This window comes from Oncorhynchus mykiss, chromosome 13 (assembly GCF_057628025.1).
Source record: "Oncorhynchus mykiss isolate SJ-2025 chromosome 13, ASM5762802v1, whole genome shotgun sequence".
Taxonomy (NCBI): Eukaryota; Metazoa; Chordata; class Actinopteri; order Salmoniformes; family Salmonidae; genus Oncorhynchus; species Oncorhynchus mykiss.
Window position 1 is genome coordinate 62,377,458 of NC_143034.1, and position 19,628 is coordinate 62,397,085.

The following is a 19,628-nucleotide window of genomic DNA, read 5'->3' on the forward strand; positions in this document are numbered from 1 at the left end:
CAGTCTAGTCAGCTGTTAAATGAGTAGCTGTTCTTATAAGGAAACACACAGACACAGAGGCTAACCAATGAGTCATTAGTAACACCATATTGTGCCAAAAGGTAAAGCTTCAATGACCACACAAATAGAACTTCTTTGAACTGAGATAAAATACTTTCATATTCTTGTGTTTCCAGAGAGACGACTGTGTCTGTTAACAACGCTGTTAGCCACTACAGCCAGCCCACATTATCAACATCTATTGAAAGCAGCCCAACAAGGAAAGATGTGGGACAAGCTATACTCTACTCCCTGTAATGACAATGATCTGCCACTAGGTGTCGTCGGTTCAACGGTAATAAGCCATCAGACACTAGACTGATGTGTGACGCCAATGGGGCGGGGAACTCACAGCACACAGGAAGTAATCTCTCTCAAATGATTTTAAATAGGCCCGATTTAAGAGGTGACAAAAACCCCTAATCCTCCCATTAGTCTGTCTGGTTTAGCCTAAACCTGGCGTGGAGCAGCACAACAGCCGGAGAACAGCACAGGGATACTATCACTTACACTGACATTAACACTCTTCAAACGCTGCTGGGACACTGGGATAATGTTTGAATTGAAAATACTGCTGTGAGGTTATGGTAAAGTTTGAATTGAAAATACTGCTGTGAGGTTATAGTAAAGTTTGAATTGAAAATGCCATGACTATTCTAGAGGGAATCTGTGTCTGTTTCTGATGTGAAAGGAAAATAAGGGCGGGGTATCTTCATGTGATGAATTGATATGTGCTGTTGATGTATACTGATCAAACAGAGCATCTCCACTCTGTGTCTAGATGAAACAGAGCATCTCCACTCTGTGTCTAGATGAAACAGAGCATCTCCACTCTGTGTCTAGATGAAACAGAGCATCTCCACTCTGTGTCTAGATGAAACAGAACATCTCCACTCTGTGTCTAGATGAAACAGAGTATCTCCACTCTGTGTCTAGATGAAACAGAGCATCTCCACTCTGTGTCTAGATGAAACAGAGCATCTCCACTCTGTGTCTAGATGAAACAGAACATCTCCACTCTGTGTCTAGATGAAACAGAGCATCTCCACTCTGTGTCTAGATCAAACAGAGCATCTCCACTCTGTGTCTAGATGAAACAGAGCATCTCCACTCTGTGTCTAGATGAAACAGAGCATCTCCACTCTGTGTCTAGATGAAACAGAGCATCTCCACTCTGTGTCTAGATCAAACAGAGCATCTCCACTCTGTGTCTAGATCAAACAGAGCATCTCCACTCTGTGTCTAGATGAAACAGAGCATCTCCATCCACTCTGTGTCTAGATGAAACAGAGCATCTCCATCCACTCTGTGTCTAGATGAAACAGAGCATCTCCACTCTGTCTAGATGAAACAGAGCATCTCCACTCTGTGTCTAGATGAAACAGAGCATCTCCACTCTGTGTCTAGATGAAACAGAGCATCTCCATCCACTCTGTGTCTAGATGAAACAGAGCATCTCCACTCTGTGTCTAGATGAAACAGAGCATCTCCACTCTGTGTCTAGATGAAACCGAGCATCTCCACTCTGTGTCTAGATGAAACAGAGCATCTCCACTCTGTGTCTAGATGAAACAGAGCATCTCCACTCTGTGTCTAGATGAAACAGAGTATCTCCACTCTGTGTCTAGATGAAACCGAGCATCTCCACTCTGTGTCTAGATGAAACAGAGCATCTCCACTCTGTGTCTAGATGAAACAGAGTATCTCCACTCTGTGTCTAGATGAAACAGAGCATCTCCACTCTGTGTCTAGATGAAACAGAGCATCTCCACTCTGTGTCTAGATGAAACAGAGCATCTCCACTCTGTGTCTAGATGAAACAGAGCATCTCCACTCTGTGTCTAGATGAAACAGAGCATCTCCACTCTGTGTCTAGATGAAACAGAGCATCTCCACTCTGTGTCTAGATGAAACAGAGTATCTCCACTCTGTGTCTAGATGAAACAGAGTATCTCCACTCTGTGTCTAGATGAAACAGAGTTGAAGAGGCTAGAGGTTTTCATGGTGATGTTCTGGTACAGGGATAACCCTAGAATAATCTGGAAAGTCAGATAGTTGCGTACTGGGAGAATGATATAACATGGGAACATGGCACCACTACAACAAGGTCAACGGTACCATTTCCATGATGTAGCCGACTGGCACTAGGAACGCATGTCACACAAGGCTGTGGTGGTGGGCCATTTATGATGATGTCATCGGACTGGCAGTGCAGTCCAGTAGTGGGTGCAGCGTGTCGTTATTCATGGGTCTTCATTACAGTATGATCAGTTCCTCTTTGGTGGATGAATTCCCGTTGATCAGCATAGCAGGGACCAATGAATTCATTCTATCTGACTGTAGATTACAGGATAAGGGCCCCATCCCCATCTCCCTAATTAACATCATCTCACTGTGGTGTTACTGATATTATATCAAGCCATTACACATCTCCTGAATGAGGGACCACTACTCCACATCACATAGAGGAGGACAAATTGTTCTGACTCCAGATTAGTTAGTTAGGTAGGTAGGTAGGTCTCCCTGTCTCAGGGCTAATTAGCCAGAGCCATATACTGCATGTGCTATACAACTGCACCCATATACCATGTATACTGTACATGTCTAGCCTGGTGTCTAACTGTTCCCACATATGGATGGATTGATTCATCACGGTTTTTAAGCATCAGTGCAGTGTATTACATTAACATGTACATTGTGGTGGAAATACTTCCCAGCCACTCATACGAACCACAGTGACTGTGGCCAGCTATGGTAGGGGCCTTTCTCTCTGCCTGCCCAACAGGCATCCGCAGGACAGCTATGTGGTCCTTCTCTGAGGAGTGGCGAGAGTGGGTAGGATGTAGACCGAGTTAGTGTGTTTAGAACGTTGGCTCACTCTGTTGGGTGGACTGGGTGAGAGGAAGAACTGCATCTACGCAATATTCTGTTTCTTTTTGACAAAAGACAATGAACGCCATTGTCAAAGAAACCAAGAGTTGTGTCTGCAGATCAGGGTTGGGGTCAATTCCATTTTAATTCCAGGCAATTCAGAAAGTAAACCAAATTCCAATTTTCCTAACTGAAAAGCATTGAAGATTATTGAAATTTCAGTGTACTTCCAGAATTGACTGGAATTGAAATGGAATTGACCACAACCCTGCAGCAGATACACACCATGTCTAAACAGCATTCTAGTGTATCACTGTCCTGCAAAGTAACCACGGATCTGGAAGTCCACTCATCTTCTCCTCCATACAAGCTTCCCAATTGAAGTAAAAGGGCAAGTAAGAGATGATGCCTGCAGTCTAAGACTATCCACACAGAGTAGCTTGTGGGCAACTCTACACATAGAGTAGCTGTGGACTCTGCCCTGGTTGGAGAACGCATGAATTGACCCATGAATTATTCACCACAGACTGGGAGTGGCAGCAGCCAGGACAGCGTGCTCTACAGATGGTTAACTATATGAATAGGACTCGTAACTGTTTATGTGCCGTTACGATCTGCATTTCCCAGGCCTGGGTTGCCAGTCTGTTTCTGCTTTAGCAATTGTTTAGCATGACAACAATAAAGGAAATGGCTGAAGCAGGAACTGGCAGTCAGATTGTCATTTTCCTAAGACTGAAGAACAACAGCAGTATGTCAGTTTATGAAGCTATGGTTCTCTCCTCCTCAATAAGTCATTGCTAACAGAGGTTTGAGCTATCACATCACACTGTGGATGCATGTGTTCCCTAAAGGCACCGCATCAGACTCCCCTCCTAAATCCACCAATGGGATGTGGTGCCTGGCTGCCACTTAAAGAGGATGGGAGTAACAGTAATCCTGTAATCCCATTACTGTCACCCAAAAAGAGTGTGAATGAATGCGTGTGTGTGTGCGTGCGTGCGTGTGTGCGTGTGTCTAATTAATTGTCCGAGGGATTAATGGGAGACGAGAAAGGCAGAGGCAGAGAATATCATGGAAATACATTTGCACTGGGCTCCGTGGAGATGCTATATATGGACTGCTGTGTGCAAAATGGTAGGCATACCAATGATGTGAAATGCATGTATGTGGCTATGTGGGTGGGTGGGTAATGTATGTGTGGATTCAGTGTGAGAGGGAGAGAGGAGAAACAGGAGTGAGAAGGTGAATCTAAAACTACCTCCTCGCCCCTACCAAATCACTCCGTTGTCACGTGTTGCTCACGAAACTCTGAGGGTGACTTCCAGAGAGCGGCGAGGGGATCAATAAGCCCATCAACGCCAGGACACACTCCTGACTTGAATGATGCAGTTTATGTTACCTTTTTAAATAATAAAACAAGCATGAAATTCAAATGAACAAATCCACCCTGTCGTTTTACAAAATCTAAACCTCAGCAACAGTTAAACATTTCATTTGGGTGTTATTTCTTCTTTTACATGTATCAAGTTTCGACATTAGACAAACAAATGCATTAGGCACGTCTCTCCATTCTTTTATGTGAAATTGCGAGAACTCAAAAATAACGCAGTGCTTTACGGGATTGCACATTGCTATGGATCAGGCAGTGTTGCAGACTCAGTGGAAGTGCCTACCGGAGGGGCTAATAAGCCCCTACACACCCTCACACCCTTTCACTCACTCAGCTTTGGGACACTAGTGCAAATGGCGGAGGTGCATGTGAACGCGAAGTGGAGGGTAAGGGGTCGATTTGGGATTCAGCCTGTGTGTGTGTGTGTGTGTGTGTGTGTGTGTGTGTGTGTGTGTGTGTGTGTGTGTGTGTGTGTGTGTGTGTGTGTGTGTATGTGTGTGTGTGTGTGTGTGTGTGTGTGTGTGTGTGTGTGTGTGTGTGTGTGAGTGAGTGAGTGAGTGAGTGAGTGAGTGAGTGAGTGAGTGAGTGAGTGAGTGAGTGAGCGAGTGAGTGATGTGTAAACTTACTTTGGTCTGCATAGTTCTTGATCTTGAGCTCAAGCTGGCGGGAGTGGGACTCCATTCTGCCCACATGGTTCTGAAGGTCCTTCTTCTCCTGCTCCTGACTGTCCTCAAACTCCATGAACTTCTGCTCAGAGACACACAGAGAGGACTCTCAGTAACTCTCTCTCATCAGTAACATATACAGTCGTGGCCAAAAGTTTTGAGAATGACACAAATGTTCATTTTCACATAGTCTGCTGCCTCAGTTTGTATGATGGCAATTTGCATATACTCCAGAATATTATGAAGAGTGATCAGATTAATTGCAATTAATTGCAAAGTCCCTCTTTGCCATGCAAAGGAACTGAATCCCAAAAAACATTTCCACTGCATTTCAGCCCTGCCACAAAATTACCAGCTGACATCATGTCAGTGATTCTCTCATTAATACAGGTGTGAGTGTTGACGAGGACAAGGCTGGAGATCACTCTGTCATGCTGATTGAGTTTGAATAACAGACTTGAAGCTTCAAAAGGAGGGTGGTGCTTGGAATCATTGTTCTCCCTCTGTCAACCATGGTTACCTGCAAGGAAACATGTGGCGTCATCATTGCTTTGCACAAAAAGGGCTTCACAGGCAAGGATATTGCTGCCAGTAAGATTGCAACTAAATCAACCATTTATCGGATCATCAAGAACTTCAAGGAGAGCGGTTCAATTGTTGTGAAGAAGGCTTCAGGGCGCCCAAGAAAGTCCAGCAAGCGCCAGGACCGTCTCCTAAAGTTGATTCAGCTGTGGGATCGGGGCACCACCAGTACAGAGCTTGCTCAGGAATGGCAGCAGGCAGGTGTCAGTGAATCTGCACGCACAGTGAAGCAAAGACTTTTGGAGGATGACCTGGTGTCAAGAAGGGCAGCAAAGAAGCCACTTCTCTACAGGAAAAACATCGGGGAAAGACTCATATTCTGCAAAAGGTACAGGGATTGGACTGCTGAGGACTGGGGTAAAGTAATTTTCTCTGATGAATCCACTTTCCAATTGTTTGGGGCATCCGAAAAAAAAGCTTGTCCGGAGAAGACAAGGTGAGCGCTACCATCAGTCCTGTGTCATGCCAACAGTAAAGTATCCTGAGACCATTCATGTGTGGGGTTGCTTCTCAGCCAAGGGAGTGGGCTCACTCACAATTCTGCCTAAGAACACGGCCATGAATAAAGAATGGTACCAACACATCCCTCGAGAGCAACTTCTCCCAACCATCCAGGAACAGTTTGGTGACGAACAATGCCTTTTCCAGCATGATGGAGCACCTTGCCATAAGGCAAAAGTGATAACTAAGTGGCTCGGGGAACAAAACATCAATATTTTGGATCCATGGCCAGGAAACTCCCCAGACCTTAATCCCATTGAGAACTTGTGGTCAATCCTCAAGAGGCGGGTGGACCATCAGTCAGAATGTGGCCCAGAAGTGAATTGACAGCATGCCAGAGCGGATTACAGAGGTCTTGAAAAAGAAGGGTCAACATTGCAAATATTGACTCCTTGAATCAACTTCATGTAATTGTCAATAAAAGCCTTTGACACTTATGAAATGCTTGTAATTATACTTCAGTATTCCATAGTAACATCTGACAAAAATATCTAGACACTGAAGCAGCAAACTTCGTGGAAATTAATATTTGTGTCATTCTAAAAAAAATTGGCCACGACTGTACACACACACACCACTCTCTCACACCACACACACACACACACACACACACACACACACACACACACACACACACACACACACACACACACACACACACACACACACACACACACACACACACACACACACACACACACACACACACACATTACATAATACAGTTTAAAAGAGACACTGCGAATATAGAGAGCAGAATTATTATTTGACCAAATACAGGACCACCCTGTACGTTATACAGAGGGGTACATGTGTTGCTACTGCCACAACATAGTCTAGACTACACTCTAAGAAGCAGGGATGTCTACTACTATGTTACATAGACAGACCAGGATCTGGAAGTCTTCTGTTCACCCGGAAATGCAGGTCCCCTCCACTCCCACATCCTCCTGGTGTGTCAGAGAAGTGTGTCCTGGACAGAAATCCAGTGTGTGTGTGTGTGTGTGTGTGTGTGTGTGCGCGTGTGTGTGTGTGTGTGTGTGTGTGTGTGTGTGTGTGTGTGTGTGTGTGTGCTTTCACATCCTGCCAACTGTAATACTTTACTCTAGCCTGCTCTTCAGTCCTCTCCTTTCTTCTATTCTGTTTTCACATTTATAGATGCATTGAAATTAGCTGCCTTCAGTACATCAGATAATGATATTTTTTCATCATTAAACAAAGCCATAACATTCTATAGAATACATTTCTACCTGTAACATTCAACACAGCTAGAAAGGCTGCAGCTAATCATCTGGCCACCATACTGTATTACCCAGGCCTTCTGTGCTCCTCTCCCCTAGAAGAACAAACCAGGGAGCACAGAGCCGCTGGAAAACGTGTGGCAAGACGGCATTTGCCCCAGTACTTCAATCTGGTGTGAATGCAGCGGCACTGAACACGTTTACCAGACAAATTTAATAGTTCACGTCATAGAAAAACATTTTGCAACAGAAAAGAAAGCAGGCATTTCTTATTGGGCAAGTTGACATAGTACCTCCCCCAATTTCAGCCCGTTTGCATGTTTAGTGAATAAAGCCCTGTCCCTGGGATTTCATGTGGTAACCCCCATGCTCGCTGTGACAGGTGGATTCACTTGTCAGTCACAGTGGTCTTCTAGCTACAGCCTACAGAGCCTAATTAACCACACCTCTCAACAACTATGTTTGGTTGCACCAGCACATCGTTTTTTGACTCTGCACTTGGTTTATTTCTTCGCTCACACTCCTCTCCAGTGTGGAATCCTGGAGCAATCTGACTTTGTGGTCATGTTATCTAGTGGAAACTAGAGCTCGACCGATTAATCGGAATGGCCGATTAATTAGGGCCGATTTCAAGTTTTCATAACAATCGGTAATCCGCATTTTTGGACACCGATCATGGCCGATTACATTGCACGAGGAGACTGCGTGGCAGGCTGACTACCTGTTATGCGAGTGCAGCAAGGAGCCAAGGTAAGGTGCTAGCTAGCATTAAACGTATCTTGTAAAAAACAATCAATCTTAACATAATCACTAGTTAACTACACATGGTTGATAATATTACTAGTTTATCTAGCTTGTCCTGCGTTGCATATAATCGATGCGGTGCCTGTTAATTTATCATTGAATCACAGCCTACTTCGCCAAACGGGTGATTTAACAAGCGCATTTGCGAAAAAAGCTCTGTCGTTGCACCAATGTGTACCTAACCATGAACATCAACACCTTTTTAAAATCAATACACAAGTATATATTTTTAAACCTGCAAATGAACACACATGTTCATGGAAAACAAGGCATGTGTGAATAAAAGCAGTTAATAAAAGCAGTTTAGTCATCTAAAACTATCTAGAATGATCCAATCTATAGCTAGCTAGCTAACAAAACTACTAATGTTAGCTTTAGAGTAGCCTTGCTAGATAGCTAGCTAGCTAACATTAGCTAGCTAGGTTGATGCAATCATGTAGCCAGCAGCTAACATTATGATTTAGACTCACTGAATAAATGTGTTTGGCACAGGATAAAGAAGATGAAACAATCTGCTGCTGCTACCCAAGGACAATGGATACGGAAGTTCCTGGAAAGTTTGTTAGTCCAGTAATGTTCATTGGCATATTATTTTATTTGCACTGCTGGTGATTATTCACAAAGGTTTGTGTTGCAAATTTCACTGTCTTAAAAGTAAAAAACCTACAAATTCCACCACAGAGCAGTCTACAGACAATATGAACACAACCATAAAGAGTGAATTTATGGATTCTAGCACCACCATAACTTTCACAAATACAGAGACAGGCAGCCATCTTTTTGCCAAAATTATTATTTTCATGAAATATACATTATTTTCAATTAAAATGTTGAAATAAGTTGATTCAATAATTGAATATATGGATTTGACTGGCAATCAGTTCCTACCGTGAGTACTAGGGAACCAAAATATGCTGCGAAGGATGGACACAATAAAGAGGAAAGGAGAGAGGAGAGGATACATATGAGGAATCACAGCATCGAACATTCCATACCCCCATGATTCCTAACACCCCTCATCGGGACTCTGGTTAATGCGGTTCAACAGTTAGGTTGGGCCCTTAGGGCTCTGGTCAAAACTTGTGTACTATATATGGAATAGGGTGCCATTTGGGACACGGCCTGCCCTGTCATCATCTCCACTCTCCACTGCAGCACTTTAGTTATCTAATGTTGTTCTTCTGAACGAGGCCCCTTGGCCTACCCAGAGATACTTCTTGAACCGATGGTTAAAATTACAAAATATGTTTTGGAGTACTACCAGTGTCAGTTTGTGTCATCTGAAACGTTGGTGTTTCATCGACCGTCTCATGTCCCAACAATGTGTTGTTGGAAGCAGTGCAGTGAGTCTAAGCAAAGCAGAGTCTTGAAGGGTGAAATATGTTTTCACTGTCCATGGTCAAGAACATCTCAACTCAGGAAAAAAAAGAAACATCCTCTCACTGTCAACTGTGTTTATTTTCAACAAACTTAACATGTGTAAATATTTGTATGAACATAACAAGACTCAACAACTGAAACATGAACTGAACAAGTTCCACAGACATGTGACTAACAGAAATTGAATAACATGTCCCTGAACAAAGGGGGGGTCAAAATCAAAAGTAACAGTCAGTATCTGGTGTGGCCACCAGATGCATTAAGTACTGCAGTGCATCTCCTCCTCATAGACTGCACCAGATTTGCCAGTTCTTGCTGTGATATGTTACCCCACTCTTCCACCAAGGCACCTGCAAGTTCCCGGACATATCTGGGGAGAATGGCCCTAGCCCTCACCCTCCGATCCAACAGGTCCCAGACGTGCTCAATGGGATTGAGATCTGGGCTCTTCACTGGCCATGGCAGAACACTGACATTCCTGTCTTGCAGGAAATCACGCACAGTGGACGAGCAGTATGGCTGGTGGCATTGTCATGCTGGAGGGTCATGTCAGGATGAGTCTGCAGGAAGGGTACCACATGAGGGAGGAGGATGTCTTTCCTGTAACGCACAGCGTTGAGATTGCCTGCAATGACAACAAGCTCAGTCCGATGATGCTGTGACACACTGCCCCAGACCATGACGGACCCTCCGCCTCCAAATCGATCCCGCTCCAGAGTACAGGCCTCGGTGTAACGCTCATTCCTTCAACGATAAATGCGAATCCAACCATCACCCCTGGTGAGACAAAACCGTGACTCGTCAGTGAAGAGCACTTTTTGCCAATCCTGTCTGGTCCAGCGATGGCGGGTTTGTGCCCATAGTCGACACTGTTGCTGGTGATGTCTGGTGAGGACCTGCCTTACAACAGGACTACAAGACCTGTCCAGCCTCTCTCAGCCTATTGCGGACAGTCTGAGCACAGATGGAGGGATTGTGCGTTCCTGGTGTAACTCGGGCAGTTGTTGTTGCCATCCTGTACCTGTCCTGCAGGTGTGATGTTCGGATGTACCGATCCTGTGCAGGTGTTGTTACACGTGGTCTGCCACTGCGAGGACAGTCAGCTGTCCGTCCTGTCTCAGGCGTCTCACAGTACGGACATTGCAATTTATTGCCCTGGCCACATCTGCAGTCCTCATGCCTCCTTGCAGCATGCCTAAGGCACGTTCACGCAGATGAGCAGGGACCCTGGGCATCTTTCTTTTGGTGTTTTTCAGAGTCAGTAGAAAGGCCTCTTTAGTGTCCTAAGTTTTCTTAACTGTGACCTTAATTGCCTACCGTCCGTAGGCTGTTAGTGTCTTAACGACCGTTCCACAGGTGCATGTTCATTGAACAAGTATGGGAAACAGTGAAGTTATTTAGATTTTTATGAATTACCTTTGAAAGACAGGGTCCTGAAAAAGGGAAGATAATTTTTTTGCTGGGTTTATATGTGATGCATTGTGGGTAAATGGTGACTGACTAATTTACAAATAATAATGAGTAGGCCTAGTTACATACACTGCTCAAAAAAATTAAGGGAACACTTAAACAACACAATGTAACTCCAAGTCAATCACACTTCTGTGAAATCAAACTGTCCACTTAGGAAGCAACACTGATTGACAATAAATTTCACATGCTGTTGTGCAAATGGAATAGACAACAGGTGGAAATTATAGGCATTTAGCAAGACACCCCCAATAAAGGAGTGGTTCTGCAGGTGGTGACCACAGACCACTTCTCAGTTCCTATGCTACCGAGATGAGATCCTCAGACCCCTTGTGAGACCATATGCTGGTGCGGTTGGCCCTTGGTTCCTCCTAATGCAAGACAATGCTAGACCTCGTGTGGCTGGAGTGTGTCAGCAGTTCCTGCAAGAGGAAGGCATTGATGCTATGGACTGGCCCGCCCGTTCCCCAGACCTGAATCCAACTGAGCACATCTGGGACATTATGTCTCGCTCCATCCACCAACGCCACGTTGCACCACAGACTGTGCAGGAGTTGGCGGATGCTTTAGTCTAGGTCTGGGAGTAGATCCCTCAGGAGACCATCCGCCACCTCATCAGGAGCATGCCCAGGCGTTGTAGGGAGGTCATACAGGCACGTGGAGGCCACACACACTACTGAGCCCCATTTTGAGTTGTTTTAAGGACATTACATCAAAGTTGGATCAGCCTGTAGTGTGGTTTTCCACTTTAATTTTGAGTGTGACTCCAAATCCAGACCTCCATGGGTTGATAAATGTAATTTCCATTGATCATTTTTGTGTGATTTTGTTGTCAGCACATTCAACTATGTGAAGAAAAAAGTATTTAATAAGAATATTTCATTAATTCAGATCTAGGATGTGTTATTTTAGTGTTCCCTTTATTTTTTTGAGCGGTGTATGTTGATTTGTAGATGAGTCAGCCTTGGCTGTGTCTTTGCTTCACTAGGCTGGCCAACCATGATAATAACAACATTGTCAGACAACAACAGAAGGTTAGTGGTTTTATAACTTACACATAAAAAACTGTTACAAAGTATACTGTGTATAATGTTAAATGTAACCCTGCCTTACATAAAGCTTACAGAATTAATAGCAGAAGAGCATCATTAATCAGATGACATAAAATGTATACTTTCTACATTGAAACCTTTCTGTATTTATTTTTCAAAGTCCACTGCTTAACATTGTGTGTGTATGTGTGTGTGTAGAGTGTAATTCATATTTAAAGTCATTGTAACCATTCTTTGCATAACGCTCAGCCCTGCTATAGTAGTTCACTAAACTACAGAGTATATTGTCCATTGAAGTTGTTGTCTCTGGCTCTTTTGATATTATATTCACAATGAATAACAACAAGGTTTGTGATAGTGTGAGTCACCTCAGGTCAAGATGGTTTTCAATTCACATGAGCAGACAATTAAAAGCACAGGCCTATAGTCATAACACAGAGGAAAAGGGAAGCTATGTATAATAAGGCCTATAGTCATAACACAGATGAAAAGGGAAGCTATGTATAATAAGGCCTATAGTCATAACACAGAGGAAAAGGGAAGCTATGTATAATAAGGCCTATAGTCATAACACAGATGAAAAGGGAAGCTATATATAATAAGGCCTATAGTCATAACACAGATGAAAAGGGAAGCTATGTATAATAAGGCCTATAGTCATAACACAGAGGAAAAGGGAAGCTATGTATAATAAGGCCTATAGTCATAACACAGAGGAAAAGGGAAGCTATGTATAATAAGGCCTATAGTCATAACACAGAGGAAAAGGGAAGCTATGTATAATAAGGCCTATAGTCATAACACAGATGAAAAGGGAAGCTATGTATAATAAGGCCTATAGTCATAACACAGATGAAAAGGGAAGCTATGTATAATAAGGCCTATAGTCATAACACAGATGAAAAGGGAAGCTATGTATAACAAGGCCTATAGTCATAACACAGATGAAAAGGGAAGCTATGTATAATAAGGCCTATAGTCATAACACAGATGAAAAGGGAAGCTATGTATAATAAGGCCTATAGTCATAACACAGATGAAAAGGGAAGCTATGTATAACAAGGCCTATAGTCATAACACAGATGAAAAGGGAAGCTATGTATAATAAGAATATTTTGTCATAGCCTACGAATAGGACCCAGAGTTTTACCTGACCAGGTCATGATCAGGAAAAACTCCATGCCCCAGAAAAGACACAGACGAATTTTGCCACACCACTTTTGAAGCAATGGTGCCACCTCTGAGGGAGCGGCCATTGTTTGCATCCATGTAGATTCATCGTGATTCAAAACATTGGTTAAGGATGAAGTATTACTTGCCACATGTCTGTAAAGTGGCAGTTTATAACCACACCTTAGGGACGAATGTCGAACTGGAGTGAAATCTACTTACGCTCACTCACATTTCTATAAACAGTCAAACAGTGTATCATTTGTACAAAGGGAACTGTGTGATGAATTACTATATCATGGAGACTTTACTCCTCATAGTGGTGAGAAGATGCACACAGCTGAACACCCTTCTTTATTTTTCCAGGTTTGTGTTTTCGATTTGAGCGATCTGTTAATAAATAACAACAACAGATTCAATGTGTGGCAGAGGGGCCTATAAAAGCTGAAGAACACACGCACATCCAGGTCCTTTTGCCTGATGGAGACCTAAAGGTGGGAACGTTGTTATAATAACATCACTTAGGAACATCAGCAGCAATGTGGCGTTTTCCTTTTTATATTTCACAGTGGCCTATAAGACATTAGGGGAACAGATGTTGCTCTTTATGTTCCAGATGTTGCTCTTTAAAATCCAAGAGGGTTTGACAAACCATTCCCTTGGAAACAGATTAGGTCAATATTGAGTAAAATGGGGAAGGTTTATGGTGCAACACCAGGCCCAAGAGTAGGTAATAGAAGACAAGGCACAGGGAAGTCTCTCCCTCTCAGTGAGCCCTGGCCATCACAAAGGATCACATGACCTGGAAATCCTAACCCACACAGCCAACAATAGGAAAACCTCGGTCCCCCCCCGCCTCCCCATCTGCATCTTTTCTGGGGAACACAAGGCTTCCTGGGATGAAGAAACACAAGGCGGGCTGGAGGAGTGTGTCTCACTGTTTCTGTGTCACAGCCTGGACAGAGCGGAGAAGCCTAAAACAGCACTACACGCTGAGTTTTCTCCAATGGGACTACAGAGAGACAAACGGTCCGAGTCACATCCAACTCTCCCTCACTATGACTCGGGGCCAGGCAGCAAGAGGTCCAACAAACACACACATGGACACAAACCAAAATACACACAGAAATAGGTCAAACCAGACTGGGCAGTGCTGCAAGTGAAGCCCCGCAGTCTTGAAGTTGTCTGTAACCACTGATCAAAGCTCAGTATAGTCATTTTGACCCCAAATGGCTGTGGTAAAAATTGTGGTAGGCTGAGCTGATCCTAGGTCTGCTGTAGGGGCAAGGCAACCTTTAGTTCTATGGTGATCGTTCTCCCCACTGAGGTAGGGTCATGACTCTGTGTATGGGCCTGGACAGATGCTAAGTTCCTCTTCTATTCCTGATGCCTATTTCTTTACTTTTACTAGAGGGAGGAGCTTAATATGTTACCTTTACTAGAGGAGCTTAAGATGCATATCCAAAGCAGTCGAAACGATGCAGGTCAGTCTGCTTTGGATGGAACTTCAACTGCTTTGGATGGAACTTTATTCTCACAGTATTATACACTCCAAATTATTATTATTATTTTTTTTACATATTTGAGTAGTAATGTCATGATTACTCAAGTAACAACTCATTCAGGATGATACAGTGAGAAAAGGTGTAATTACAGAAATAGCATGAAAGCCCTTCATACTGCAAGTGCCAGTAAAACCCAGTTCTGTTTTATCTCCCCTCGCTTGTCCTGTCCTCTTAATTCTGTTCTGTCCTTTCTCACCTCATCCTCTCCTCCTCTCTCCATCCGATGAGCAGTCTTGATAAATTGCAGAGTCACTAAACCTGCTGCTTCTGAGGCAGAATACAGCATCTTCTCTATGTGTGTGTGTGTGTGTGTGTGTGTGTGTGTGTGTGTGTGTGTGTGTGTGTGTGTGTCCAATGTACCTTGCCCGATTAGGAATGTTTGTCTCTATAACAAGAGGCCTAATTCACTTCTCATAAATGTAAATGTGTAACTACTCATTCATAAACCGTTTCAAGGGCTTTTCCTAGACTACAATAGGTAATTGCGGCCCACTTAGGAACGCTGTATAATAGCCTGACTGTATTTGTCTATACTCTTGTCTGATTACTGATGCTTTAGTTTAGAGCAGTGGTCACCAACGGATTCAAAATCACTTTGAGTCAAAATGCAATCCGAGATCTACCGCTCAGAATTTTTTTTTAACCTAAACCTATGCAATGTTAAGCAATTAAAAACAGTTCCGTAACAATGAGGTTTGTGAGGTGGCCTATAGACCCAATACATCATCACTGCATGTTGCCTATGCAAAATTCTTGTGTCAGATACATCTTGGTGTCAGATACATTTTTACTCGTAATTTCTTGCCGACACCAACCAATACCAGGGGAGTGAAAAACTCATAATTATCAGATCCCATAAAACCGCTTTGCCAGCGCAAATAGCCACACTCCTTTCATGACTCATTAATATCTTAGCATTACTTTTGTTAAATCATTAGTATACATTTTAAATAGCTTTTACAGATTGGATGTTTTACAAGAAAAGGTCATTTTATTCATGGTTGTTTCTATTGTTTTTAACAACATGTAGTTTTTAACAAATGTAAATGTAATATTCAAATGCTGTTTTTATGTGTATAAATGTTGTACAAATATAAATGATCTGTTTTTAAAGGAAATGTAATAATAAAACTTTTCCAAAAGGAAAACAATTATAATAATATATTATGGACTATTTTCTGGTCTTCCTACTTTACTCTTAACATTACTGTCCTTTACTTTCATTTAAAAATATCCTAAACTTTGTAGTGCTCCTCATCATTTCCTTGATTTGCTGATAGGGAAAAGTGGGGATCATTGTTTGAAAGTTGCTCGCTCACTATTAGTAAGGTGTGACTGGGGGAAGTTGGAACATATTTGATATTTTTATCTGTTATAGACCTGTTTGAGTTAGTGATCATTTGTAGAGTGGCTCTCTATTTGCCCTCAGCATGCATGTGTTACCATTCTGAATGTCAAAAGAATTAATATGTTCTCCTGAAATACTGTATGAACACAGTGGGCATTTTGAACTCTTATTATGGTGACAACGTGGGGTGTGCCGACATAATCGGATTTACTCTTCATTACCCTTGTTTTTCTCAGACCATTTTCAAATTATGTTAAAACATTTTACGTACATGATCACACAGGTAATATAACATTTTAGGTCCATGATCACACAGGTAATAGAACATTTTAGGCCCATGATCACACAGGTAATAGAACATTTTAGGTCCATGATCACACGGGTAATAGAACATTTTAGGTCCATGATCACACGGGTAATAGAACATTTTAGGCCCATGATCACACGGGTAATAGAACATTTTAGGTCCATGATCACACGGGTAATAAAACATTTGTTGTATTACTTGCGGGGCACTGCTGAGTGAGCATAATATACAGCCTTTATTTACTGGGACTGATGGTCTGCATCTGATGGTCACTGAGAGGAGGGAAGGAGCAGCCGTGAAGCTGCCTCTCACCTGACTTACCGTCCCTCCTCTCTCCCTCCATTCACTGAAAAAAGAGGACAGTCTTCCATCTGATGGTCACTGAGAGGAGGGAGGGAGCAGCCGTGAAGCTGCCTCTCACCTGACTTACCGTCCCTCCTCTCTCCCTCCATTCACTGAAAAAAGAGGACAGTCTTCCATCTGATGGTCACTGAGAGGAGGGAGGGAGCAGCCGTGAAGCTGCCTCTCACCTGACTTACCGTCCCTCCTCTCTCCCTCCATTCACTGAAAAAAGAGGACAGTCTTCCATCTGATGGTCACTGAGAGGAGGGAAGGAGCAGCCGTGAAGCTGCTACTCACCTGACTTACCGTCCCTCCTCTCTCCCTCCCTTCACTGAAAAAAGAGGACAGTCTTCCATCTGATGGTCACTGAGAGGAGGGAGGGAGCAGCCGTGAAGCTGCCTCTCACCTGACTTACCGTCCCTCCTCTCTCCCTCCCTTCACTGAAAAAAGAGGACAGTCTTCCATCTGATGGTCACTGAGAGGAGGGAGGGAGCAGCCGTGAAGCTGCCTCTCACCTGACTTACCGTCCCTCCTCTCTCCCTCCCTTCACTGAAAAAAGAGGACAGTCTTCCAGCTGATGGCGAAACTTAAGTTGCACTGCATTATTATTATTATTATTATTATTATTTCTGCACCAATTCATGTTGTTACTCCTATGACCAGAGAAAGTGAAATATCCCTTCATATTAAAAAAGGCACAAGCCTCTAATAATAACGGAATAATAATATGTCAATCATTATGTTGGTAACCCATTGTATAAAAGTGATTCAAAGCCTTCGAAGACAGTGTTTTGAGGATATATTGGCACGGTAACAACACCCGTTCCAATATATCCTCCAAACACCGGCTTCTCGAGCATTATCACTTAATTGAGAGGCTTTGAAGCCATACTGGCACTCCCTAGTAGGAGCAGTCCTCCATATGAATTAATGGAATTCTACAGTATTTCCATTAAATGTTTCGAGAACAGAATTACATTGAATTAAGTAGGGGTCAGTAACATGTGTAGTTTCTTTTACAAGTGACAAGTACCAAGATGGTTTAAATACACCACCCCCTGTCAGTCATCCAGGGTTTATACACATCACCGGTCTAGACAGGAGCTAATGGTGTGTGAGAGCAGAACACAGGTGGGATGTTTCTGATGACATGATTGGATTTACCTTGACAGGAAGACAGTTCTCCCAGTGGCTCTGTTTATCTTTGGACAAAAAACAATATACTAAAGATGTTTTCATGCAAAGTGATAAGAGGCTGACAGCTGTTTTTGCAGGCTACAGTAGCCAAGCAGGCAAACAGTCTGACAAAAAAAGAATGGATGGTTGACTGTAACTGGGGTCTACGTCCTCTCATGGCAACATCAAACGCGCACCTATATACTTAGAGGAGAAAAACATATCTGTCGCAGGCATGCTGTGTGTTAGTGCGTGATGAAATTGAGGCTACTGTGAATCAATCCACCATGGATGGGTAGGCTACTGTTAGCATGATGCTAAACTAATCACACAGTTACTCCTCTAACTGGGAAGCAGATATTACGAACGTGGCTCTCCTTCCACAATATAAGATTATTAGCCTCGTGGGTATCCCTTGTTGACAACGTTGCACCACGTGCATGTTCTACACTACACATAGACATCGGTAGGGATGCTTTGGTGATGAAAAACACTGGCTTGGGTGGCCTTGCAGCTAGAGGCTGCGTTTAAAATCCGCTGTCAATGTCCTCCATCTCACTCCCTCTCTCCGTCGTTCGCTGCCCGGACTCACCTCCTCTGCGTGTTTCCTCAGCGCTTTCTCCCGTTCATACTGCGTGATGAGCTGTTCGTTGTCCTCCTTTAACAGTTCTAGCTCCACTTCATGCTCCTGGTTTTCCGCGAACACCGAATCCAGGTTCTCCAGCACAGCCACGACGAGCGGCATCAATTCTTTCACCACATCTTCGTCGTATTTTCCTATCAGTTTCTCGAACTCGCGGTAGATGGAGTTGGCCAGGCCCGATACCCGCTCCGACATCATAGCCGATGTCCCCGGGTCGTCCTGGTACACTACTCCGTCCTCCAACTCCATTTTCTTCCCTTCCTTGAACAAATAGGTCCTGTAAATAGGATTTACACTTACCCCGCCACTATGAATTCCGTTATTTTCTTTAAGAAAATCGAATGTGTATTCCCTTTAAAAGCTTCAATTGAAATGACAATATCCGTGTAATTGTCCCTCACTGGAAGCCTTCGATAGACGTGGATAATGTTTTCCCTCCGGTTCCGTCCTCTCACAACAGAGGTGCGTTCAGTTCACTTGAACGTTTGCTACGTTGCAGAACTGTTTGTACTGAACGACACGTTTTCAAAAACGTTTTCGTACGTTCTTGAACAGACTGAGGTACGTTTGCTCCCGTTTGGTAGGCGTGGTGAGGTGTGACTTGAAGCAACGAGTGACGTTTTAAAGGGCAGTGGCCATGCTGACAGCGTTCCCGCAACCGTTATTATTATACATCAGTTTCCCCAACCCACAACCTCCACGTTATTCAACTGGTCGTTCAGTACCATTTCCGTTCAATTGAACGTTCCAGAACGTAAAAACTTGCTGAATGCAGCCCAGCTGAGTATGACGTGGTGACGTCACATTTTTAACGTGGACAATGTAGTTTTACCGAATATTTGTAGCCTACAATGTTAAGCCTAGGGCTAGTCATATGATATAGTCAAACACATTATAGTAATAACATAGTAATACGAAAGTATACTGTTAATAAAGGCATCTTTATTTAAATTCCATTGTCCTCAAAATACTTTAAGATCCTGCTCTAATAACGATTACATTTTAGTTATTTAGCAGATGCTTTTATCCAGAGCGATTTACAGTTAGTGCATTGACCTTAATAAGATAGCTATCAGTAAGTA

General features: G+C 43.2%; 1 protein-coding gene across 10 annotated transcripts in view; it reads right to left on the minus strand.

Annotated features, from left to right (window-relative positions):
• The window catches only part of LOC110539023 (C-Jun-amino-terminal kinase-interacting protein 4), a 59,625-nt gene extending 40,481 nt beyond the window's left edge, over positions 1-19,144 (minus strand). For 8 of the 10 annotated variants that reach the window (XM_090197067.1, XM_090197072.1, XM_090197066.1 and 5 more), the window contains exons 1-2: positions 18,496-19,144; positions 4,927-5,047 (exon numbers count right to left, since the gene is read on the minus strand). Coding sequence is in view for 7 of the 10 variants with exons in the window: in XM_090197072.1 (XP_090053198.1) it covers positions 4,927-5,047; positions 18,496-18,795 (421 nt within the window). In the remaining 3 variants the exon portion in view is untranslated. The remainder of the gene's footprint in view (positions 1-4,926; positions 5,048-18,495) is intronic. The other 2 variants (XM_090197070.1, XM_090197069.1) reach the window with 2 other exon arrangements.
• Positions 19,145-19,628: the final 484 nt, after the last annotated feature.